We start from the raw sequence: 26,489 nt of genomic DNA, 5'->3' as shown, positions 1-26,489 counted from the left end.
ATTTGTAAAAGGTAGGAGGAGTGGAGATCCAGGCAGGGTGGGCGTAGGAGAGGATAGGGCAGAGGAGGGATTTATAGGTGTGGAGAATGGTGGAGGGGTCCAGACCCCATGTGCGGCCAGAAAGGAGCTTGAGGAGACGGAGTCGGGAGCGTGCCTTGGCTTGGAAGACAGTGTCGCCAATGCACTGCCCTTTTATACCTTGTGTACGCGTCACTACCGCCATCTGTACATGAGCGTTTTGTTATCCCAAGACTTTTGTCACCTCAGCTAGACCTCCTTCTGTATCTCTGCGCACCTGTCTGCCAGCTACGAGCCCTGCGGCCACCAGCCCCACGCGAGCTTGCAACATTAGGAGCTGGGCCGTCGGCACGCCAGTACGTCACCCTTACTCTGGTACGCCCACAGAATTAAACTGAGTGGTTCTCTTATACCAACAGTGATCTTCAAGCTGATTTCACCGTTTTACTTCTCATAATTTGCTGCTTTACTGACAAGGGGAGGCCGCCAATTGTGAAATTCAGATTCGATTCATACTTCGCATAATAAAAGCTCATGGCCAGAGGTGTAATGTGGCAAAGCACCAAGATGCACTTCTCAGCCGTTGTCGAGAAAATCGACAGTTAAAAGAAGCCGTTGCGGTGAAATACTCTCTACGATTAATAGTTTTATACAGTGTCGTGGCGCAGCGGTAAGCGCTCGGGTTTGTAATCCGAGGGTCGCCAGATCGAATCCCGCGCCATGCAACTTTTTTTTATTATCTGTTTTTGTAATTCCCGGCAATCAGTTGCATCACATATGCATATAATAAGTTGTTGAAAGTCGTTCGTCGTGGAAAAATAATACTTGAAATAAAACACAATATCACAAATTATATTCAAGTGGATACAATTTATTGAAAAGTTCGGTATACACTCGCACGTAATTAAACAATTAGTGACCAGAAGTAGCTGGAGTATCGCACGAACCAGAGTGATAGTTATCATAGAAACATGGAAAGCAGAAAACAGCACGACATCAAGCACATCTGATAAACGATGCGTTTTTACAAGAACAATTGTTTTTTAAATTATCTGTTGAGAAACACACCTGATTGACATTCTGAAAAATTGTTCTATCGTTCGTCAGGTTTGATGCATACCACGCGTACCGTACCATATCGGCAAAAATCGGAGAAGACAATTGGTGGTGAACGATGGATTGGATTTTTATACAGTCGTCTCTGGAGTTGATGTCACGGTTTCGCTCCATTAAAAGAGCACAATTTTGAAGGCGCTGGATCAAATTTTTTACCTGTCGGTAAAAATACACGTCACACGGTTGGACGAGAGGAGTGCACTTCGGAGGAATGACTTTCATAGCGCACGTTGGTAACTTCTTATCGTCCTGGAACATCTCATCGTATAACGGCGGGTTCGTTTGCCCACCCCAAGAGTCGATCAGAAGGAGAAATTCTTTCTTTTGTACGTATGGTTGCAAAGCATTACGCAAGAAGTCCATGAACAAACCCGTTGTTAGTTTACCGGATTTGGAGGATGTAATAACAACGTTGGTATACTTCTTGGCGTACTCGTCGACTGTCTTACCGAGCGAGGTGGCGCAGTGGTTAGACCCTGGACTCGCATTCGGGAGGACGACGGTTCAATCCCGCGTCCGGCCATCCTGATTTAGGTTTTCCGTGATTTCCCTAAATCGCTCCAGGCAAATGCCGGGATGGTTCCTTTCAAAGGGCACGGCCGACTTCCTTCCCCGTCCTTCCCTAATCCGATGAGACCGATGACCTCGCTGTCTGGTCTCCTTCCCGAAAACAACCAATCGACTGTCTTCTGTAGTCTGGGTCCAAACGTACCTATGGACTCTTGGAGGCATACGAAAACAAGAGGCAAGACTGGTCCAGACATCGTGATTGAATATTTTGCTTTGTACGAATGCGTCACCTTGTTCATGTCGTGTCGGGTTACCAAGACAGCCTTTGACCCTTTTTCGGCGAGAGTTCTGTTGAACGTGGACTGGTACTGGCACCCTGACAAATAAAATATAAAAATATCGTTTATATAAGAAATATACGAAATCTGTGTTTATCATATATCAGATTATCATATTCTATCATCATGTCATATGACATTTGTGAACAGCTCTTTAGATACCTGTTTGATCAGTATTAATTATGAAATATTTGTCGAAGTTAGTTATCAACGTTCGTGTCTGGATCCGAAATGTGTCCGCTGCGGCCAAAATTTGGTCTTGGGTAGCCGTCTCTTTCCGGGAAACAAATTTTGTGATTTTCCGTTGCCGAATCCCATGCTTCTTTTTAAATTCGGTGACCCATGTTTTTGAAGCTTTGAAGTTGAAATCTGGGAACTGACTTGCAGTGCCCAAGGCCCACTGCTGCAGGTTTCTGGTAGTAACTCGCTGGAAGTTTTGTTGAGCTTCTACGAAACGATCATGCACCCGTGAATCGATGGTACAATATTTATCAAATCTGCTACCGCCACGTTTGATTTGCTCTTCCCACCTGGATAAATAGCCCAGATTTGTCAAACGAGAGCACCCCTTTTTTTGTAGAGTTTTGAGACTCCAGCCTGGATGTTCTTTGGCCAGATTGAAAGCTCTAATTTTGTAATCCAGAGAAATATAATCGTACCCTTTTTTTTCTTCTCGTCCAACTCGTATTCGTCTGATGATTCGTTCGCAATGGGACTCGTTTCAACGTCTTCGTAGGCATTATTATCGTCGATTTCATTAATGTCTATCAGTCCCTCATCATGAACGAGGGTCTTTTTCGGGGAGCATTTGCATCGTATTCTGGAACATTTCTTCCCCAATTACCATGGCTTCTTCGTTGATTGATGATGACGGTTCTGCTGTGATGCGAATACTCTTACGAAGGAGGCTTCAAAATACACCAACGCATCTTTCAATTGTTGTTTCGCCACTTCACCGTGTATAGAATCTTCTTCGATTACATCACTTTCATGCGAAGGGCCCGGATCGCTCTCCAGTTGTACCGCCTCCATTTTTCCGTTTGTTTAACAGGTTGTACCAAAGCTCTCGCGTACGCACTGATTTTCGACGATGTTGTAAGTTGCGCTAGGGACCGCATCTACCTACTTTCGAAGTTAGCGGGCAACTACGCTGTTATGCGGCGGCTCGTTTCGGCCCATTCAACATCTGTCTTTCAAGTGTAACGAGCGAGTAACGGAGTTTATATTCCATACCTGCCACAGCAAATTTGTGTTCGTGGGGTCTCTATTCTAATTCGAACGTTTGACTTACACTATACGTATTCGTTTCGGAATATCGTTTCTACGTCTTCCGTTAACTATACGTGGTAAACATTATGAAGACAATTAATAACATTTGGAAATACAACTTTATTTGCGGAAAACATAATGATGTTCGAAGTCGCCAGTTTTTCCACGACAAACGACTTTCAACAACTTATTATATGCATAGTTGTTGCAACTCATTGCCGGGAATTTTATATATATATATATATATATATATATATATATATATATATATATATATGTGTGTGTGTGTGTGTGTGTGTGTGTGTGTGTGTGTGTGTGTATACATTTGAATTACAAAAAACAAATACTAAAAAAAAGGTTGCATGGCGCGAGATTCGATCAGGCGACCTTCGGATTACGAACCCGAGCGCTTACCGCTGCGCCACGACTCTGTATAAAATTATTAATCATAGAGAGTATTTCGCCGCAACGGTTTCTTTTAACTGTCGATTTTCTCGACAACGGCTGAGAAGTGCTTCTCGGTGCTTTGCCACATTACACCTCTGGCCATGAGCTTTTATTATGCGCACTATGAATCGAATCTGAATTTCACAATTGGCGGCCTCCCCTTGTGAGATGGGATGACTCGATACATAAAATCTTCCTTTTATGCAGATTTTTGTGGCAATACACTGCCACGTCTCATGCGTTTCCCATTTCTAGTCTTTAGTTGGTAGTGGGGGAGTAAGAGCGCCCCTGTGTGGCAGGTGCGCGTCGCCCGAGGCGGTGGCGGGCCAGCAGTGGTGGCTGGCGTGCGTGGAGAAGTGGTACCCGCCGGCTCAGAGCCAGGCCACCAACACGATGAGCCGCAACGGCGCGGCGGCGCTCGGCCTCGTGGCCGTCATCGTGACCGCCGTGGCGCTCTTCTGCTTCCTGCGGCAGCGCCTGCACGAAAAGAAGGAGGAGCGCGCAAGGGAGGTGGACCGCATGGCGCGCGCCGCCGACGAGGTGCAGGACCGCCTGCGCAGGCAGCACTCCGAGGCGCTGCTGCACCAGGTGCGTACGGCGCCACAGTCTGCTCTACACCAGCCGCTTTCTTACCAAAGTCGCAATCTTCGTAATATGTACCAAATCGTCCATTACTAACTATACTGGGCAAAAGATTTAGGGGAACACGACTTTCGGGGTCTGCCGTCCTCCATTCAGCAGGACTGGGTATGTTATCAAATTATACCTTTATCGAACTTCCTGGCAGATTAAACCTGTATGCCGGACCGAGACTCGAACTCGGGACCTTTGCCTTTCGCGGGCAAGTGCTCTACCAACTGAGCTACCCACGCACGACTCACGCCCCCTCCTTACTAGCTTTAATTCCGCCAGTACCTCGTCTTCTACCTTCCAAACTTCGCAGAAGCTCTCCTGCTAAAGGCAGTTCGAGTCTCGGTACGACACACAGTTTTAATCTGCCAGGAAGTTTCATATCGGCGCACACTCCGCTGTAGAGCGAAAATTTAATTCTAGAAATAACCCCCAGGCTGTGGCTAAGCCATGTCTCCGCAAAAATTGCTCAAAATAATGCTGCCTCCAATCCAGGAGTGCTACACTACTCGCCTTTAAAATTGCTACACTAAGAAGAAATGCAGATGATAAACAGGTATTCATTGGACAAATATATTATACTAGAACTGACATGTGATTGCATTTTCACCGAATTTCGGTGCATAGATCGCGAGAAATCAGTACCCAGAACAACCACCTCAGGCCGTAATAACAGCCTTGATGCGCCTGGCCATTGAGTCGAACACAGCTTGGATGGCGTGTACAGGTACAGCTGCACATGCAGCTTCAACACGACACCACAGTTCATCAAGACTAGTGACTGGCGTATTGTGACGAGCCAGTTGCTCGGCCACCATTGACCAGACTTTTTCAATTGGTGAGAGATCTGGAGAATGTGCTGGCCAGGGCAGCAGTCGAACATTTTCTGTATCCAGAAAGGCCCATACAGGACCTGCAACATGCGGTCGTCTACTGAAATGTAGGGTTTCGCAACGATCTAATGAAGGGTAGAGCCACGGGTAGTAACACATCTGAAATGTAACGTCCACTGTTCAAAGTGCCCTCAATGCGAACAAGAGGTCATCGAGACGTACCCCATACCATCACACCGGGTGATACGCCAGTATGGCGATGACGAATAGACGCTTCCAATGTGCGTTCGCCGCGATGTCGCCAAACACGGATGCGACCATCATGATGCTGCAAACAGAACTTGGATTCATCCGAAAAAATGGCGTTTTGCCATTCGCGCACCCAGGTTCGTCGTTCAGTACACCATCGCAGGCGCTCCTGTCTGTGATGCAGCGTCAAGGGTAACCGCAGCCATGGTCTCCGAGCTGATAGCCCATGCTGCTTCAAACGTCGTTGAACTGTTCGTGCAGATGGTTGTTGTCTTGCAAACGTCCCCGTGCTGCACGATCCGTTACAACCATACGGATAAGATGCCTGTCATCTCGACTGCTAGTGATACGAGACCGTTGGGATCCAGCACGACGTTCCGTATTACCCTCCTGAACCCATCGATTCCATATTCTGCTAACAGTCATTGGATCTCGACCATCGCGAGCAGCAATGTCGCGATACGATAAACCGCAATCGCGATAGGCTACAATCCGACCTTTATCAAAGTCGGAAACGTGATGGTACGCATTTCTCCTCCTTACACGAGGCATCACAACAACGTCTCACCAGGCAACGCCGGTCAACTGCTGTTTGTGTATGAGAAATCGGTTGGAAACTTTCCTCCTGTCAGCACGTTGTAGGTATCGCCACCGGCGCCAACGTTGTGTGAATGCTCTGAAAAGCTAATCATTTGTATATCAAGGCATCTTCTTCCTGTCGGTTAAATTTCACGTCTGTAGCACGTCATCTTCGTGGTGTAGCTATTTTAATGACCAGTAGTGTTGTTACGCAAGGTTCGCAGGAGAGCTCTGTGAAGTTTGGAATGGCTGAATTTAAGTTGTGAGGAGGGGGCGTGAGTCGTGCTTTGGTAGCTCAGTTGGTAGAGCACTTGGCCGCGAAAGGCAAAGGTCCTGAGTTCGAGTCTCGGTCCGGCACACAGTTTTAATCTGCCAGGAAGTTTCATATCAACGCACAATCCGCTGTAGAGTGAAAATTTCATTCTATACCTTCACCTTTCACAAATTAAGTACACAGTAAAGCGTCATTACATCCTTGATTGTTTACGTAAAAAGATCTGAAATTTCCGACAGGTGTAGAAAATAAAGTGGAAACAATCATTCATTCAGCAACTATTCTTTAAAATGGTTAAATAGTCGTATAATAATGAAGTCAGAAGGTAAAATATGCAAAGCTGAGTAATTGACAAATACTGACTGAAAAATTGTCGAAAACAAAGTGGAAACAATAATTCATCCCGAAAGTATCCTTTGAGATGGTTTTAACACTCTTATAATTGTGAAGTCAGCAAAGCTGAGTAACTGGGAAATGTTCACTGGAAATATTTGAACCTTTTTTGAGATGGAAATATGTAAAGCTCACGCTACGCGATGTGAATCCAGAGTAACCGGTCGATCAAACAACACAACTTTAAGGTTAGATTAGATTAGATTAGATTATTACTTGTTGCATAGATCATGAATACGACACTTCATAATGATGTGGGAAGTGTCAGGTTAATAAAAGGTGTCTATACAAGATATTACATTACACAAAATATTACATGGCAATATTTTTTTTTATTTTTTTTTTATTTTTTTTTTTTTTTTTTTTTTTGTGGGGGTTGGGGAAATTACTCACTTACTATATCCAAAAAATTCATCTAATGAGTAGAAGGAGTTGCCATTAAGAAATTCTTTTAATTTCCTTTTAAATGCTATATGGCTATCTGTCAAACTTTTGATGCTATTAGGTAAGTGACCAAAGTATCTGTTCTCAATAAAATTTACGTACGCTATCTGTCACTGTGACAAAATGAATTTGTATTAAATGTTGGCCCTGAATGTTGCGAATCGTTGTTAGTTTAGAAAAAAATTGGTGTACCAGAACTATTATCGTAATAACACTACAAATGACCACCGAATAAACGCATCTGCCTTTATCTATTAAATTTGTTTGATATCGTAGTGAAGCACTTTCATGAAATATTTCACTCGCATTAAACCTCTAAACTTTTACTGATATTATTTTTGTAAATGCACTCTAATAATGACTGTGCCTGATTCTGAATATGAACAACAATGATGATGAAATTGATGGCTTACCTGTGCGCAGTGGAGCGCTCGTCTGCTCTGCAACCTTGTGTTTTACAAAATAATAATCTGACTGTCAGATTCAGTTTCACTCATCGTACTCGCCATGTGCAATGCGAGAAGAGATTTCATCAATACTCAAAAATGTTATTTGGGGCAGAACGAGTGTGCCGTAAAATAAAACCATGAATTTAAATGAGAAATCGGGAACCACCCTCAACGACAAGAAAATAACTGAATCGACCCTTTTAAAGTTTTAACTGAGCTTCATTAAGTCATAGTAACAATACAACTTTCCACATTTCTCACGCATGAACTAATTAGTAAAACGTCTCTTTAGCATTTATCACTGCAGAAAAGACAGTATCATATAACTTCATTACAAAAAACCTTAGAGAAAATCTAAACCATAAGCATTGTTATAACAATCAGCCTACTAAGTAATTGAAAAAAAAAACAAACATCCACGTTACCTTTAAATGTTACCTTTTGTCATTCATACAATATTATAGCCCTTTTGCTTAATATCTCTCTTTAAACGCCACATTGCAAAAATTACTCCAAATAATGCTGCCTCCAATCCAGGGCAGTCCAGCTTCCGCCCATTTCAAACGAAGTACATTACTAGCACGCTCTGATTCCCTCTGACAAAGTAAAGCTAACCTCTCTGACCAACATCTCTGCTCTCGAACATGCAGTAGTTCAAAGTGTATAGTTATAAAGGTAATGTTAAATCGAAGGCTTGAGAACATTTATGAAATTTAGAAATTATGTTCGTGGCCCATGACATACTCCAAATTACCATAGCAAATAGGACAGCCACCTTTCAACACCGTCACCCTGGCTGCTTTTCATTGGACTTTGAGGCCGTCTATCACTGCCTGACACCTACGCGGCATGCATCATGTCTACAGAGGCCATCCTCCATGTCCGTTCCCACTGTTCATTGGGAGCCCATGGCAGTCCTTGGAGAGTCTGTGGTGAAACAGGACGTCCACGAACACGTCTGTCAAGCATGTTCGACTGCACAATATTTTGCCTCGAGATATGTAATATTATTCCAATTTGCTTGTGTATTTTATTCGATATGAGATCGCGATTTACGGTGGGTGATCGGGTAGGAGATCTTTCCTTCGGTTGACACTGGGAAGCGCCACGTACTAACATTTTCTGTAGTGTTGCATTCCTGGGAATTAATTTCAGCTGGACGCTGACAGCAGGGAGCAGTGACCGTTTTGTATTCCCGTGAAAGCGGCAATCGGCAGAATGGAGTATAGAAAAGACCCCGCGTCACGTTCGACCGCGAGGGATCAGAGCTGAGGTGAAGGCTTTACAGTGCTGCTGGGGCCTCCCGTGGGGAGGTGGGTTATCCGATGCAAGACGTTCTCCAGGCGTTAGAAAAAAATCTGTGAAATGGTCAGGTGCTGGATGCCGACAGTGGAGAGAGCGATAGCATCTTACGAGAGAAGGCGGCATCCTTTTAGTACGAAGGAATGTGCGGGGTCACGAATGGCGGACGCGAGTTGACACTTCACAGATCTCATGGGAGACGGCAAGCCACGATTCCCGCCAAAAAGCAGAGAAGTGAATTTGATTAGCGGAGTCGTTAGTCGTAGGAGGAGTTTTACAATGTTAACACTTTTCTAGAACATTGTAAAACTCCTCCTAAGACTAACGACTCCGCTAAGGAGTACGAACTGCAGGCGATTGGCTGTCAGCTCGCAACCCGTGCTGGGGGGAGACGCTGCTTTTGCAACAGGCATGGCGATTCGTTGCAGGAAGTGCATGGGCCTTGCAGAAAGCAGTGTACAGCATGAAAGAGGACTCTCCAGTACTTGTTGTTGATCGAGGACAAAAAAATTCAAAAGTTTGTGAAATCTTATGGAACTGCTAAGGTCATCAGTCCCTAAGCTTACGCACTACTTAACCTATTCTAAGGACAATCACACACACCCATGTCCGAGGGAGGACTCGAACCTCCGCCGGGACCAGCCGCACAGTCCATGACTGCAGCGCCTTAGACCGCTCGGCGATCAAGGACACTTTGCGCAGGAGTGAGATAGAGACTTCGACGACAAGAGCGACAGTGAATTTTCGGAGTGTCGATTTCGTCACTAGCAATAAGTCAAGTCCAGAATGAGATTTTCACTCTGCAGCGGAGTGTGCGCTGATATGAAACTTCCTGGCAGATTAAAACTGTGTGCCCGACCGAGACTCGAACTCGGGACCTTTGCCTTTCGCGGGCAAGTGCTCTACCAACTGAGCTACCGAAGCACGACTCACGCCCGGCACTCACAGCTTTACTTCTGCCAGTACCTCGTCTCCTACCTTCCAAACTTTACAGAAGCTCTCCTGCGAACCTTGCAGAACTAGCACTCCTGAAAGAAAGGATATTGTGGAGACATGGCTTAGCCACAGCCTGGGGGATGTTTCCAGAATGAGATTTTCACTCTGCAGCGGAGTGTGCGCTGATATGAAACTTCCTGGCAGATTAAAACTGTGTGCCCGACCGAGACTCGAACTCGGGACCTTTGCCTTTCGCGGGCAAGTGCTCTACCAACTGAGCTACCGAAGCACGACTCACGCCCGGCACTCACAGCTTTACTTCTGCCAGTACCTCGTCTCCTACCTTCCAAACTTTACAGAAGCTCTCCTGCGAACCTTGCAGAACTAGCACTCCTGAAAGAAAGGATATTGTGGAGACATGGCTTAGCCACAGCCTGGGGGATGTTTCCAGAATGAGATTTTCACTCTGCAGCGGAGTGTGCGCTGATATGAAACTTCCTGGCAGATTAAAACTGTGTGCCCGACCGAGACTCGAACTCGGGACCTTTGCCTTTCGCGGGCAAGTGCTCTACCAACTGAGCTACCGAAGCACGACTCACGCCCGGCACTCACAGCTTTACTTCTGCCAGTACCTCGTCTCCTACCTTCCAAACTTTACAGAAGCTCTCCTGCGAACCTTGCAGAACTAGCACTCCTGAAAGAAAGGATATTGTGTAGACATGGCTTAGCCACAGCCTGGGGGATGTTTCCAGAATGAGATTTTCACTCTGCAGCGGAGTGTGCGCTGATATGAAACTTCCTGGCAGATTAAAACTGTGTGCCCGACCGAGACTCGAACTCGGGACCTTTGCCTTTCGCGGGCAAGTGCTCTACCAACTGAGCTACCGAAGCACGACTCACGCGCGGCACTCACAGCTTTACTTCTGCCAGTACCTCGTCTCCTACCTTCCAAACTTTACAGAAGCTCTCCTGCGAACCTTGCAGAACTAGCACTCCTGAAAGAAAGGATATTGTGGAGACATGGCTTAGCCACAGCCTGGGGGATGTTTCCAGAATGAGATTTTCACTCTGCAGCGGAGTGTGCGCTGATATGAAACTTCCTGGCAGATTAAAACTGTGTGCCCGACCGAGACTCGAACTCAGGACCTTTGCCTTTCGCGGGCAAGTGCTCTACCAACTGAGCTACCGAAGCACGACTCACGCCCGGCACTCACAGCTTTACTTCTGCCAGTACCTCGTCTCCTACCTTCCAAACTTTACAGAAGCTCTCCTGCGAACCTTGCAGAACTAGCACTCCTGAAAGAAAGGATATTGTGGAGACATGGCTTAGCCACAGCCTGGGGGATGTTTCCAGAATGAGATTTTCACTCTGCAGCGGAGTGTGCGCTGATATGAAACTTCCTGGCAGATTAAAACTGTGTGCCCGACCGAGACTCGAACTCGGGACCTTTGCCTTTCGCGGGCAAGTGCTCTACCAACTGAGCTACCGAAGCACGACTCACGCCCGGCACTCACAGCTTTACTTCTGCCAGTACCTCGTCTCCTACCTTCCAAACTTTACAGAAGCTCTCCTGCGAACCTTGCAGAACTAGCACTCCTGAAAGAAAGGATATTGTGGAGACATGGCTTAGCCACAGCCTGGGGGATGTTTCCAGAATGAGATTTTCACTCTGCAGCGGAGTGTGCGCTGATATGAAACTTCCTGGCAGATTAAAACTGTGTGCCCGACCGAAAAATGAGAAGTGAAAATCTCATTCTGGAAACATCCCCCAGGCTGTGGCTAAGCCATGTCTCCACAATATCCTTTCTTTCAGGAGTGCTAGTTCTACAAGGTTCGCAGGAGAGCTTCTGTAAAGTTTGGAAGGTAGGAGACGAGGTACTGGCAGAAGTAAAGCTGTGAGTGCCGGGCGTGAGTCGTGCTTCGGTAGCTCAGTTGGTAGAGCACTTGCCCGCGAAAGGCAAAGGTCCCGAGTTCGAGTCTCGGTCGGGCACACAGTTTTAATCTGCCAGGAAGTTTCATATCAGCGCACACTCCGCTGCAGAGTGAAAATCTCATTCTGGAAACATCCCCCAGGCTGTGGCTAAGCCATGTCTCCACAATATCCTTTCTTTCAGGAGTGCTAGTTCTGCAAGGTTCGCAGGAGAGCTTCTGTAAAGTTTGGAAGGTAGGAGACGAGGTACTGGCAGAAGTAAAGCTGTGAGTGCCGCGCGTGAGTCGTGCTTCGGTAGCTCAGTTGGTAGAGCACTTGCCCGCGAAAGGCAAAGGTCCCGAGTTCGAGTCTCGGTCGGGCACACAGTTTTAATCTGCCAGGAAGTTTCATATCAGCGCACACTCCGCTGCAGAGTGAATATCTCATTCTGGAAACATCCCCCAGGCTGTGGCTAAGCCATGTCTCCACAATATCCTTTCTTTCAGGAGTGCTAGTTCTGCAAGGTTCGCAGGAGAGCTTCTGTAAAGTTTGGAAGGTAGGAGACGAGGTACTGGCAGAAGTAAAGCTGTGAGAGCCGGGCGTGAGTCGTGCTTCGGTAGCTCAGTTGGTAGAGCACTTGCCCGCGAAAGGCAAAGGTCCCGAGTTCGAGTCTCGGTCGGGCACACAGTTTTAATCTGCCAGGAAGTTTCATATCAGCGCACACTCCGCTGCAGAGTGAAAATCTCATTCTGGAAACATCCCCCAGGCTGTGGCTAAGCCATGTCTCCACAATATCCTTTCTTTCAGGAGTGCTAGTTCTGCAAGGTTCGCAGGAGAGCTTCTGTAAAGTTTGGAAGGTAGGAGACGAGGTACTGGCAGAAGTAAAGCTGTGAGTGCCGGGCGTGAGTCGTGCTTCGGTAGCTCAGTTGGTAGAGCACTTGCCCGCGAAAGGCAAAGGTCCCGAGTTCGAGTCTCGGTCGGGCACACAGTTTTAATCTGCCAGGAAGTTTCATATCAGCGCACACTCCTCTGCAGAGTGAAAATCTCATTCTGGAAACATCCCCCAGGCTGTGGCTAAGCCATGTCTCCACAATATCCTTTCTTTCAGGAGTGCTAGTTCTGCAAGGTTCGCAGGAGAGCTTCTGTAAAGTTTGGAAGGTAGGAGACGAGGTACTGGCAGAAGTAAAGCTGTGAGTGCCGGGCGTGAGTCGTGCTTCGGTAGCTCAGTTGGTAGAGCACTTGCCCGCGAAAGGCAAAGGTCCCGAGTTCGAGTCTCGGTCGGGCACACAGTTTTAATCTGCCAGGAAGTTTCATATCAGCGCACACTCCGCTGCAGAGTGAAAATCTCATTCTGGAAACATCCCCCAGGCTGTGGCTAAGCCATGTCTCCACAATATCCTTTCTTTCAGGAGTGCTAGTTCTGCAAGGTTCGCAGGAGAGCTTCTGTAAAGTTTGGAAGGTAGGAGACGAGGTACTGGCAGAAGTAAAGCTGTTAGTGCCGGGCGTGAGTCGTGCTTCGGTAGCTCAGTTGGTAGAGCACTTGCCCGCGAAAGGCAAAGGTCCCGAGTTCGAGTCTCGGTCGGGCACACAGTTTTAATCTGCCAGGAAGTTTCATATCAGCGCACACTCCGCTGCAGAGTGAAAATCTCATTCTGGAAACATCCCCCAGGCTGTGGCTAAGCCATGTCTCCACAATATCCTTTCTTTCAGGAGTGCTAGTTCTGCAAGGTTCGCAGGAGAGCTTCTGTAAAGTTTGGAAGGTAGGAGACGAGGTACTGGCAGAAGTAAAGCTGTGAGTGCCGGGCGTGAGTCGTGCTTCGGTAGCTCAGTTGGTAGAGCACTTGCCCGCGAAAGGCAAAGGTCCCGAGTTCGAGTCTCGGTCGGGCACACAGTTTTAATCTGCCAGGAAGTTTCATATCAGCGCACACTCCGCTGCAGAGTGAAAATCTCATTCTGGAAACATCCCCCAGGCTGTGGCTAAGCCATGTCTCCACAATATCCTTTCTTTCAGGAGTGCTAGTTCTGCAAGGTTCGCAGGAGAGCTTCTGTAAAGTTTGGAAGGTAGGAGACGAGGTACTGGCAGAAGTAAAGCTGTGAGTGCCGGGCGTGAGTCGTGCTTCGGTAGCTCAGTTGGTAGAGCACTTGCCCGCGAAAGGCAAAGGTCCCGAGTTCGAGTCTCGGTCGGGCACACAGTTTTAATCTGCCAGGAAGTTTCATATCAGCGCACACTCCGCTGCAGAGTGAAAATCTCATTCTGGAAACATCCCCCAGGCTGTGGCTAAGCCATGTCTCCACAATATCCTTTCTTTCAGGAGTGCTAGTTCTGCAAGGTTCGCAGGAGAGCTTCTGTAAAGTTTGGAAGGTAGGAGACGAGGTACTGGCAGAAGTAAAGCTGTGAGTGCCGGGCGTGAGTCGTGCTTCGGTAGCTCAGTTGGTAGAGCACTTGCCCGCGAAAGGCAAAGGTCCCGAGTTCGAGTCTCGGTCGGGCACACAGTTTTAATCTGCCAGGAAGTTTCAATAAGTCAAGTCGTTTCTCTGTAAGTAGACTGACAATTCTTTGCTTCTCTGTGGATTCTGAGGCATACTGAAATACTTCTGTACAAACGAATACTTCATTTGAGTTTCTGGTCGTTCCTCATGAGCAAACAGGAATCTTGATCGCGTACTGTGTTGTACTGTAGTAGTTTCAGCTCTAGGAATCTGTAGGAGGTATAATACAACCACCGTGTAGAAAAAATTTATAGAACCACGGCATACATCCTCTGCACAGCGACTAACGTCGCCGAGCAAATCGACACTGCAGTACAATTCTTCACACCACTGTGATTCGTGATATATACCCCAAGGTTCGGCAGATAGGGAATAATTACAGTAAATATGTTGAGTTCCATTTGTTTGTTATCTGAGCTCTTTACTGTCAGTGCCGGCCAGGATGGAGGTCTTTTGTTCCAGGGGGCTAACTGCTTAAGATCACGTTTAAATTTCTTTGGATGGTTTTGAACGGTCCCTAGCTGTTCCAGCCTGTACACGAGAGCTCCAAATGGGTACGATCACAATCGCTGGGGATGCAGTTCTACAGTGTCCTTAGAGAAGGTTTGAAACTGTGTAGGGTGTCACGAGTGTCAAAAGTTGTGAAGAACGTCTTCCTGTTGCTCATCGCACTGTGAACTTTCGTTTCGACTCTGAGATGTATGGGAATCAACGCCACAGGGTAAGGAGTGGTTTCATTGACGCCCTTTATGCGACCCCTGAGAGTTTTTCATGTCGATTCTGAAAGGCGATGTGTCTGGAATGTTTTCCCACTCGTAAGAAAACCACGTGATTTCAGCGCTGGGTGTCGCGGTTTTTACCTCCATCGCAGAGGTGGCAAAGAAGGGGTGAAATGTGAGTAAGAGGGGATACGAGATCCTTCTGATCGTATGACACATCCACAGTGGCAGTCGACAGAATGTAGAGAAATTTGTTGCCACTTTGACGTCATTAACTCACCTTACACGCCACACGATCTCCTGGCCTTCGTTGCATGCACCTTGGAGAAAAATTTCACATTTAAGCGTCGCAGTGGGTGAAACAGTGTTTTTTTCGTCTGTTGCGTAGTGTAGTATCCGTGGTTGGTTCCTTATGATACAGTCACCAACTACACAGCAGGGAGCCGAGGATTGCCTACCTGTTTAAGCGCCCGCTAATTAACGCAACTTATCCTGGTTGGGACAGCCACTGCTGTACCTAGGGGTCCCACAGCGCCACTGTTGCCGGCATTAGATTGCATACGCGGACCACAGTATTCCTCTGTCGGCCGGCTTCATAGAACACCGCCCAGTAGCTGGCCATTCGGGCTGCGAGTGAGCAAGTTCTAGTTCAAGTTCGCGAATTCAACATCGACGTTCACCGACTGCCACTTGTCAAAGCGCAGGGTTTGTCGATCGGAACCAAGACATGGATGTGTAGCAGGTAAGGACTTTGCCTACGGTAGTGTTTCCTACTCAAACTGTACCTTCAAGAACTGTTATCGAGTGGTCCAGGTTCTCATCAGGTCAGGGCAATCTTTCAGTTCCATCCGCGAAGAAGCGGTTCAGTTGTTATTCAGACCTTAACTTAGTGCGTTTTCTCTGTGTCAGTAATAAATTTCTGTTGTTCTTGGTTACCTGGGTACAACTTTCTTCTTGCGTGCATCACGCACACAACGGGATACAAAACTGGGAAAGCATGGCGCATCCGCAAATGAAATCAAATACAAGACGCTAGCGCGACCAATCCTAAAATACTGTTCCAGCTTTTGAAGTGCTTATCCAGTAGGCATGACATCGAACTAAGAGATGTGTCGCTAGAATTGTACGAGGGCTGTTCGGAAAGTAAGGAACGATCTTGTAACATTCTTGTAAAAATGAAAAAACTTTACGATTACGTTGAATGACTGTCTGAACTGTGGAATGGGTACTGAACTCAAATTATCGCGTAGCGTGTTGTAAGTGCAAGTGGTGTGCTTACTCTATGTTATTGTTAGCAGAAACTTTATAGGAATTGATTGGGCAATGCAACTCCCAGTACCAATAAAGAAATATAGTCACTGCAAAATATATTCAGCCCCTTAGGCACTGAATCCTCTGGCCCTGTTTAAAACTGATAACTTTGGTCCCTGTTCACATAACAAATGAATTAAATTGTCTTACCTGTAAAGCAACAACGGTGGAACGCGATATATTCAGGTCTCTCACAGAAAATATAAATATGGTAGCTACAGGCTCAGCAGTGTGCAGTAATACTTGTAATGCACATTAAATTCTTTTGCTGATAAACAGGAACATTTAAGAAAAACCAACTTCTTTAAAAATTATGACCTGGGCAGGGAGGCGGTAATGATTATGGTGAATTACTAATACTGCGTTTTTTAAGTAAAAATTATATTGCAAGTTATGTTTGGCTTTTGAGAAACATCTGACAATTGAAGTTACATTACTCACAATTGAGTCACAAACAATGAGATTTAAACAGCAAGTATTATTATCTAACCTCACTAATCCAACATAAATGAAAATCATCAAATTACAAATAGCTCTGTTAACAAATGTTAAAAACATTACAAAAGTGAAATATCTAACTAGCCCTTTTATCAAAACGGTTTACGTACATTCTGGAGTTACTCAACAATTACAAATTACCAGCCAACTCATCTACACTAACGCGCTGGCAAAAACAGAAATCATAATTATTTAACATCTTTACTTTGCTTGCATGAAGACTTGTGCTTCCATGTTCAACAATACTGACATACCTACATTAATGTAAAACTAGGTGGCTTCACACAGCACACCACAAAAACTGCCTAGTCCATCGACTTACGCTCACAGATTGCTACCTACAACTGTGCGCCAAGCACTCTCTTACTCCAACACTATAATAATCTCATACCAGAAGCAGTATCTCTGGGTCTGCCATCTTACACAGTCAGCTATACAAAGCCTATCAAAAACATACACAGTTTATAAAATCATATTCGGGTGCCACATACAAATGTGCCCCAGTAGACTCCTTTCAGAGGATTGTACGAGGGCTATTCGGAATGCAAGGAACGATCGCTAGTAAAATATAAACCACAATGAAAATCCGTTGAAGTTTTACACAGATGTGTTGTTCAGTGCCTGTTGTACGCCTGTAGATTGAATCACGTCGCTTTTCTCAGTTCCGAGCTCACAGTGAACGCTTAAATATGCCTAGAAAATCTGACTCCCGCCAGTTATGGATGTCTGCCGAGAGATTTCTCCTGATTGCATGCAACTCTACGTAACGTGTCATCCAGTTCCTTCTTCACGACAGTTCTCGCCCGCACACTGCACGGGCAATGGGGACTTACTGCAGCGCGTTCGATGGGAATTGTTTGATCAGCCACCATACAGCCTCTCATTTTCTTCTCAGCTCAAATGAATTACTGACTATGAAGACAGCAGTTTGGCACAGACAACGACCTGCAGCTCAGCTAGAAATTATCGGAAAACACAGGAGTCTGCATAGACATACGCGGTACAGGATAATAGAATCTCTTGTAAGTGAAGGCGGTTGACTTTATAACTGAGCTTTGTGTTAGTGTCATCATGAGACGTTCAAGGAAGAGTTTTCAACGTTTCACAGTGCATGCCTGCTGCTGGAATTTTTACTTTTGACAGTGCTTAATGACATAGCAACTTAACTCTCGTAATACGAATTGGCTGGGGTATATTTTATGCCAAACCCGAAAAAATAGCACTCTAGTCTAGTACCTTATATTTTAAAATTTTGAAAAATATATTTATTGTTTTTAATGAATTCTTCAACCAAATTCAATAAATGTTTTAAATACTTCAGTTAATCTTATCACAAAAGTTTAAGTCTTAGTAGTAGATGTGACTTTTCACAATGAATGCCGTATTCAGTAACTTCAAATTCTGGGCCCTACTTACACATCAATAGCTATTTAAAAAATATAGTGCAAGTAAAAATCAACAACAATTAACGAAATTGTATTTCAATTTTTTTCATCATGGAATCCCCCCACCCTCCCTAGATAGTACACATTATTGGAAATACTTTGGTTCTGCTAAGAGTGTGCTATAAGATATTTTCAGTTTCTGGACCCCACTTGCACATCCGTACCTCTTTAACAAGTATTTTGTTAGTGTAAGTCAGTAGCAATTAACAAAATTTGTTTCATTTTATATATTTTTTAGTGCAAGCATAAAGGATGCCCCCCCCCCCCCCCAAACACCGCCTTTTGGTAGCAGACGTTAGGGAAAATGCATTGGTATAGCTAGTGTTAAGATATGTAACAGTACAGGACAGTACAGATGATTCCCATGGTTGTCAGTATGTGCAATGTTGCAATGTAATGATCGCTAATAAAGTTTTCTACAGGTGGGAAGCCGATAAATATTTCGAAATAATCTGTTTTTGTGCCAACAGCTGTACAGTTTTATTTATTCCGTATCGGTTATGGTACTGGCTACCATCGTCACAGAAGATACTGCAAGGTACAAAACAAAATAGCACAAGTATGTGTATTTCTAGAATCTTACAACATGAAAGTAGGTGCAAAAATGTTTGAAGCATCGGATACTTACGTAACGTACATCAATTGGTCAAAAAGACATTTCTGCCAACTATAGAAATATCAAGTATAACATGTGACGAATTGTCACAATAATTGCTTCACTGGATTTCCACTGTAGTAGATCCTCACAATCGAAGTGTGATAACATGTAGATACTTGATCTTAACATCAAATATCCCCCACCTATTTCGTCAATACAAAGGGTGAACAAAAATGTCACACTTGGCGGTCCGCATCCGATTCCTCATCCCAGTTCAAGACAAAAGCGGTGCTGGGTTCATAAAATGGAAATCTTTCAGAAATTATTGAAGACTAGAAAGATGAAATAGGTCATTGGGGAAAAAAACGTTGATAGACTACACACTATTCGTCTGCCCATTAAAAGTTGTTAACTAATTTTTTTCTGCGTGATTTGAGTTCCTCAATGATACACCGCACTCTTGCCAGGTTATTTAACATGCAACAGTTTTTCTCGGTACGATTGTTTTACTACAGCTATTTTATCTAGACCGCGGGACCTCTACGGTTGCAGGTTCGAATCCTGTCTCGGGCTTGGATGTGTGTGATGTCCTTAGGTTAGTTAGGTTTATGTAGTTCTAAGTTCTAGGAGACTGATGACCTCAGATGTTAAGTCCCACAGTGCTCAGAGCCATTATTTTATATAGACCCACAGTTTTCTATTGAACTTAAATCTGAGGATTTTCTCTGGACATGGTCTACATGAATGTTCACCTAATTGCCCCGTTATCATTCGTTAATGGCTTCTGTTAATGAAGAAATATTTCTCGAACTGCAGTATTTAAGAATAATTCGACAATTCAGTTGCACATGCAATATAACATGGTGCTAGGCCATACAAACTTCAGCTGACCAACAAAGTCAACACCCACAAACAGGGCAGTTGAGACAATATCTTCTGCAGCAAAAATATGTAAGGAAACCATAACAGAGACTGTTAAAAGATCAGCGAAGTCAGGGTTCCGATAAATAGGTCAAAAAGTGGAATATCAAAATCCTGCCAGTGTAATTGGAGAAGAACATGCAGAACGCTTAAAATATGGGGAGAAAGTAATAAAAAATAATAACAAAGATACGGTAGTCATCACCTTAGTACTTCCAAAGCTAAAAGACAACAATAAAGGAGGGAAATTTCTAAAAAAGTAATATTGAAAATACAAAAAATAAGGGTAGAAAGAGCCAGGGGAATGAGTATGTGGACTGTTCTGTCAATAATAAATTTAAGAGGGAACAATGTCCTAGCAGATACTTTCATTAAAAAGGCAGAAGCAGTTAGAGAGTCTCTATGTTCAATTATGCAAAAGTTACGGTTCCCATCTATGTTTCCACAACCATTCCATGAAAGACATATGTAGCACAGTTCATGCGGTTCTCACCTTCTGGCCACTTGGTCGGTTTTTCCACTGCTCTGAATTAGGCTATCAGAGCTGTGCAGCATACAGAGGCTGTGTAAACACTCGCTTCCTGAGATAAGATACACTTCCCAGTTAACAAGTTTGGCTCTATTGATCGACAAATATGTACGTGTGTGGTTCTCACTTAAAAATATCATCCAAGCATTTCTGTAATGAAGAGGGCATGCTTGTGTGAACTGTACTGATTTAGAAAACTGGTGCTACTTTGCGTCGTAGGTTATTGCCAGACAGCATACATGCGAGAGTATTATCCGAATTCTGTCAAATTTTTGAAAGTACACTATTGCTCTAGAGCAGTCACACATTTATGTGGAAACAATTTATTTAGTGTGTCACAGTCAGGATTCCAGAAAGGTTGCTCGACAGAGAATGCAGTTTATACAATCGTTCATCAAACAGTACAAGCCTTAAATAATAATAATATATCGCCTGTTGATATTTTTTGATATCTCGCCAAAGCCTTCGGTTGTGTAAACAGAAAAACTATGGTTTTATGGAACTCATGGCATTTCACACGTCACTTGACAAACAGAATGCAAAAGGTTGTGCTGAATAACTCAGACAATGTTGGAAAGGTAGAAAAGTTTAGTGACTGGGATAAAATTACAAAGGGAGTCCCACAGGGTTCAATTTTGGTTCCACTTCTATTCATTATATATGTGAATGACCTTCCATTTCAACAGGCAAAAAACAAAAATGTTACTTTTTGCAGATGATACTAGTGTTATAATAAATCTCATCAGAGAGAAAGCAACAATAGAGTTAGTAAATGATATTTTCCAAAGAATTATTAAATGATTCTCTGAAAATGGACTCTCCTTAAATTTTGAAAAAAAAACACACTATATCCAGTTCTGTACAACAAAGAGAGACATACCAGCAATAAAATGATATAGTACACGAGCAGTTGGCAGTATAAAGGGTAGACTGCTCCAAATTTTTGGAAGTACATATTGCTAAAAACTTGGACTGGAAGGATCATATTGTTGAGCTTCTCAAACAATTAAGTGCAGCTACTTTTGTTCTTTGTATAACTGTTAATCATGAATACATATTTTAGCTAATGAAATTCGTCATAAATGAATGGTCCATCACAATTTGAGAAAAACCATGTGACACATACCTACAACATTAGAGGGAAAGGTGATCTTTATTATCTATTGTTAAAGCTTAAAACTGGTATGAAGTTTAAAAAACTAGTTTTTAAGTGTATTTGCATGAATAGGAATAAAATGATTGCCTTTCATTAATGTTAACACTAATCATGTGTATATATCCTGTAAACTGACTCCTTCCACATCATTTCGATAAAATAATCGTTTAAATGACCTATAGAGCTTGTTAACTACTGACTACTACTACCAAAGCTTGTAAAAATTGTAGCGGTTAGAAGGTGTAAGCTTTGTGGGACGGTTTTTTATATCGGTATCTACCTCCGAGCATAAGTCGTTAACGCGGTTGCTCTCCGTTTGGACATTGCCGGTTAGAGTCCTGAAAATAGAAATTAGAGCTACACACTTGAGAAATGTTCTAGGATATGTTAAACGAGTGTTTCGTAAACAACGTCGTTTGTGAGCAGATCGCATTTTCCCGGTGACCTACTAATGAATCGAAACCTGTCACCTGCTTTACCTACGACTGCACCTATGTGACCATCCCATATCATGTCCCTATAATTTGTTACACCCAGGTGTTGATGATTTCTTGTAGAGAGGACGAAGTACGTTTTCTTTGTTGGGGACTCACTGCCAAACGTAGAAGTAACGTCTGGTACACCCCAGGAAAGTGCATTGGGACCCTTGCCGTTCATGTTGTATATTAATGACATGGCAGACAATATTTTTAGTTACTTCAGACATTTTGTGGATTGTGTGTTGTATGGGTTGGCTTATTTCGGTTATGGATCACTGATACTGCAATCATAGGATACTACTTTTCTACGTTTTGTGAAATGTATAATTTTTTCATTTCTGCACACTTGACGCAAGCAGCCCATCTTTACAGTGTATCAAATTTTTTCACGGTAATACTGATCATTTTTGCAGCTTTTTTCAGATAGTCCTTCATTGTCTGCCTTGTCAGTAATATACAACATGAACAACAAGGATCCCAATCCACATCCCTAGGGCGCACGTGAAGTTACTTCTACGTCTGGCAATGACTCCCCAACCAAAAAAACGTGCTTCGTCCTTCCTACCAAGAAATCCCCAGTCCTATTACTACATATGAACCGGTGACTACAGAACTACAAGTCAGGAATTGCAATAAACTAAGAAACAATTCCTTAAGAATGCCTAAAGGAAACGAGTAGCCGCTGACCTTGCCTATGGCGCCATTTGAACATCAGTGTATAGGAAAATTAGCGCTATCCAGAACGACAGTTTCATAGCATTTACAGGCATCTGGCGTGGGTGGTGGTCTTTGCGGTTTAAATTACTTCTTCAGTTTTCCACACTAAAGCTAACCTGTTGAATGAAAATATTGTGCCGGCCGAAGTGGCCGTGCGGTTAAAGGCGCTGCAGTCTGGAACCGCAGGACCGCTACGGTCGCAGGTTCGAATCCTGCCTCGGGCATGGATGTTTGTGATGTCCTTAGGTTAGTTAGGTTTAACTAGTTCTGAGTTCTAGGGGACTAATGACCTCAGCAGTTGAGTCCCATAGTGCTCAGAGCCATTTGAACCATTTTTGAAAATATTGTGACCACCATCAACCGCGAGAGTGAATGGCGCGAGAGTGAATGGCGCCTAGTCACGTTGCGGGCACCTAATGTAATATATATTGACGTGGGAAAAAATCACAGCACCAAAAAATAAGTAATGTAGGGCAATTAAATTTCAGGAATACATTTGTCTAGGTAACATATTTAATTGATTAACATTGCAATATCACAGGTTAATGTAAGGCCGAGATAAGCCATTGCAAATGTGAAATACCGATACATTAATAATAATCAGTGTAACAGCCGAGAATATTGAATGCAAGCATCCAAACGTGCATCCGTTGCGTTGTACAGATGACGGATGTCAGTTTGTGGGATGGAGATCCATGCCTGTTGCACTTGGTCGGTCAATACAGGGACGGTTAATGCTGGTTGTGGATGACGCTGGCGTAGTTGTCCGATGATGTCCTATACGTGCTCGATTGAAGACAGATCTGGTGATCGAGCATGTTGGGTCACAACAGCGGTATGTGGGCGAGCGTTACGCTGTTGGAAAACACCTCCTGGAATGCTGTTCACGAAATGGCAAAAAATGATTCACATGGCTCTGAGCACTATGGGACTTAACTGCAGAGGTCATCAGTCCCCTAGAACTTAGAACTACTTAAATCTAACTAACCTAAGGACATCACACACATCCATGCCCGAGGCAGGATTTGAACCTGCGATCGTAGCGGTCGCGCGGTTCCAGACTGCAGCGCCTAGAACCGCTCGCCCACCCCGGCCGGCTCACGAATGGCAGCACAACAGGTCGAATCACCAGACTGACGTACAAATTTGCAGTCAGAGTGAATGTGATAACCAAAAGAGTGCTCCTGCTGTCATATGAAATCGCACCTGACTATAACTCCAGTTGTAGGTACAATATGTCCAACACGCAGACACGTTGGTTGCAGGCTCTCAGCTGGTTTCCTTCTAATCAACACACGGCCATCACTGGCACCATGGCAGAACCAGCTTTCATCAGAAAACACAACAGACCTCTACCCCGCTTTCCAATGACCTCTCGCTTGACACTACCGAGAAGTTGCAGATGACGGTTGTTTGGGGCCAGTGGAATGGACGCTACAGAGCGTCTGGCTCGGAACTGCCATTGAAGTAACTGCATTATCCTGATAGTGGCGCTATTAGCTTCACTCCTGTGCGACTATCGCTAAATTTTCATCGATATCATCTTTCAGATGTAGAAAACGCCTGCCACCTTTCAAAATGTTCAAATGTGTGTGAAATCTTACGGGACTTAACTGTTAAGGTCATCAGTCCCTAAGTTTACACACTACTTAACCTAAATTATCGTAAGGACAAACACACACACCCATGCCCGAGGGAGGACTCGAACCTCCGCCGGGAGCAGCCGCACAGTCCGTGACTGCAGCGCCTAGGACCGCTCGGCTAATCCCGCGTGGCTGCCACCTTTCATTTATGATTTTATTCCGTCGTATGTTTACAGACAGACGTTAATAAGTTTCTTTTTTTCAAATATATCTTTTTCTTGCTTTGCCAAATTGCATTTTATATCTTCTCTATTACGGTCATCATCAGTTATTTTGCTGCTCGAATACTAAAATTGATAGACAACATTCCATTACCCCTTTTTTTACTTTTGTTTATATTTATCTTACAGCTTGTTTCCACGACACTGGCAATTTCTTTCAACTGCTCTTCCAAGCTAGGCGCGCAGTCCGGAACCGCGCGACTGCTACGGTCGCAGGTTCGAATCCTGCCTCGGGCATGGATGTGTGTGATGTCCTTAGGTTAGCTAGGTTTAAGTAGTTCTGAGTTCTAGGGGACTGATGACCACAGCTGTTAAGTCCCTTAGTGCTCAGAGCCATTTTTTTTTTTTTTTTTTTTGCTCTTCCAAGTCCTTTCCCAAAAATGTAATATCGTCGACAAACATCAATGTTCTTATTCCTTCCCCCTGCACTTTAAACCCATTTCCCTGTATCTCCGTGGTTTCCATTACCGCTTGGAAAAAATATAAACACATAAATGAAACAACTACGTTTCCACTGTGCAGGAGCTGGAGGCGATCGCCCGGTCTCGTTCACATTTGTCTTCGCCCCCGCGGCAACACCGTACTGAGAGCCAGCTAACGGAGCCGCCGACGTATGAGGAGGCGTTGCTGATGGCGCGATCTGTGGAGGAACTGGCCGAGAGGAATGCCGCAGCTGCGCAGGCGCAGACCATGACGCACGTACCGAGGCGGCCTAGCAGCAGCAGCAGCAGCAGCAGCGGCAGCAGGGGGGACAGCCTCAACCTCAGTGGCGACGACGACGGCCAATATGCCAGAGCTGCTGGCTGGAGCGAGCCGTCGGGTCGCCGTCACCGAGAAGATAGTGAAGGCTCTCTCTCGGCTAGTGACAGTGCTGGTGACGTCTATAGACACTCGGAGGATCCCTCCGCGAAGCGCGGACCTATCCCGGGAAGCCCTGGAAGCAGCTCCAGTAGTTCCGCACACAGCTTCGTTGCCACCGCCGGTACCAGTTCTGATGACGAGGCTAAGGCCACTCGGTCATCCGCTGCAAGGGCACTGAACCACAGACGCTCTTAGCTTCGAAAATAGCTGTATGCCTCTGCTAGAGCTACAATCCAGTGAGAACTTTGGCGGACATGTATATTGGTGATAAATCGGTCGTCATTGCCGGAAAGAAAATTATCTCAGGTGCACATCAAAAATACGTAGCCAGTTTTTTCCTCACTTGCTCAGAAGATTCAACGACGCAAAACAGCAAGCTCTTTGTTCAGCTTCTTCGAATTTTCTGAGTAACTCGCGTGAAATCCAGGCGATCTCACAATCGCTCAACATCAGTTATTGGGCTGTGGGTCCCGTGTAGTAACAGTGCAAGAAGCCTGTTTCGACTACCTACCTAGCCCCTTATCAGTACAAAAGCGGGTGGCATCGGATGAAGCCAAGGAACTGGCTTAATCTCGTTTGAATCATAGAATTGATTCTCGAAATGTCACCTACTCACTTTAGTGCAGAGTGTATGAAAAGCGCCGTAGCACGGAATGTAATTGTCTTCGTCTATTATAGCGAAGTTAACTACTTTTTTGTGGACATGGACATCCGGAGAAATTTATTCAGAAGGGGGGCGGGGGCGGTGGTCAATCCTCTAAAATAGCCATTTATGACACAAATGAGTTGATCAGTTTGGAGACGTGGCAGTCCAAAAGAGCTAAATCTTATAGACCTAGACGACTGAAAAACTTATTATACACAAGAGAACTTATAGCTCAGTATGTGAATAAAAACTCTGTACTCCACATTCCGGAGGCGGGGAGATGGGGCAAGTGACCCCCGCCCCCTTCCACACCGCTCCCACCCCCCCCCCCCCCCCCCTCTCGCCATGGCCTTGCGGACACCATTGCGGCAAGGCCTGTGGACTACACTGTACCAGAACAACATCGTTGATCCAGGGCCTTACAAAGGACTTATTTTGTTGACTGTGAGATGTAGCAGACAGACGTTTTAAAATAGATAGTTTTCACATGCCATTAACGATTAAGATGGACCATAAGAATATTCAGTATTGTATTGTCTGAAGGAGGCAAGCAAACCA

The 26,489-nt window shown here is 44.7% G+C and overlaps 2 protein-coding genes and 1 non-coding gene across 3 annotated transcripts in view; 2 read left to right on the top strand and 1 right to left on the bottom strand.

The window, feature by feature from the left end:
• Window positions 1-4,169, top strand: part of LOC124596485 (chondroadherin) — a gene marked incomplete at its 3' end in the record, with an annotated part of 41,854 nt that extends 37,685 nt beyond the window's left edge. The window contains exon 5 of the mRNA XM_047135635.1: window positions 3,998-4,169. Coding sequence (XP_046991591.1) covers window positions 3,998-4,169 — 172 coding nt within the window. The remainder of the gene's footprint in view (window positions 1-3,997) is intronic.
• Window positions 4,170-4,179: 10 nt separating this feature from the next.
• LOC124550142 lies at window positions 4,180-26,190 on the top strand. Its single transcript, XM_047125289.1, has 2 exons — window positions 4,180-4,286; window positions 24,947-26,190. Exons 1-2 carry the CDS (start codon window positions 4,218-4,220, stop codon window positions 25,478-25,480), a joined length of 603 nt encoding a protein of 200 aa, XP_046981245.1. The 5' UTR covers window positions 4,180-4,217; the 3' UTR covers window positions 25,481-26,190.
• Trnas-cga lies at window positions 4,497-4,571 on the bottom strand. The gene has a single exon. It is a non-coding gene; the product is annotated as a tRNA-Ser (tRNA).
• Window positions 26,191-26,489: the final 299 nt, after the last annotated feature.

This window comes from Schistocerca americana, chromosome 1 (genome assembly GCF_021461395.2).
Source record: "Schistocerca americana isolate TAMUIC-IGC-003095 chromosome 1, iqSchAmer2.1, whole genome shotgun sequence".
NCBI lineage: Eukaryota > Metazoa > Arthropoda > Insecta > Orthoptera > Acrididae > Schistocerca > Schistocerca americana.
Note: the sequence above shows the minus strand (reverse complement) of the source record. Positions and strands in the feature narration are given on the sequence as shown.

Coding starts and splice junctions, on each gene's coding strand:
- LOC124550142 (XM_047125289.1), top strand. CDS start 4,218: ATGGCGCGCGCCGCCGACGAGGTGCAGGACCGCCTGCGCAGGCAGCAC. Junction 4,287..24,946: donor CCGAGGCGCTGCTGCACCAG/GTGCGTACGGCG, acceptor TCCACTGTGCAG/GAGCTGGAGGCGATCGCCCG.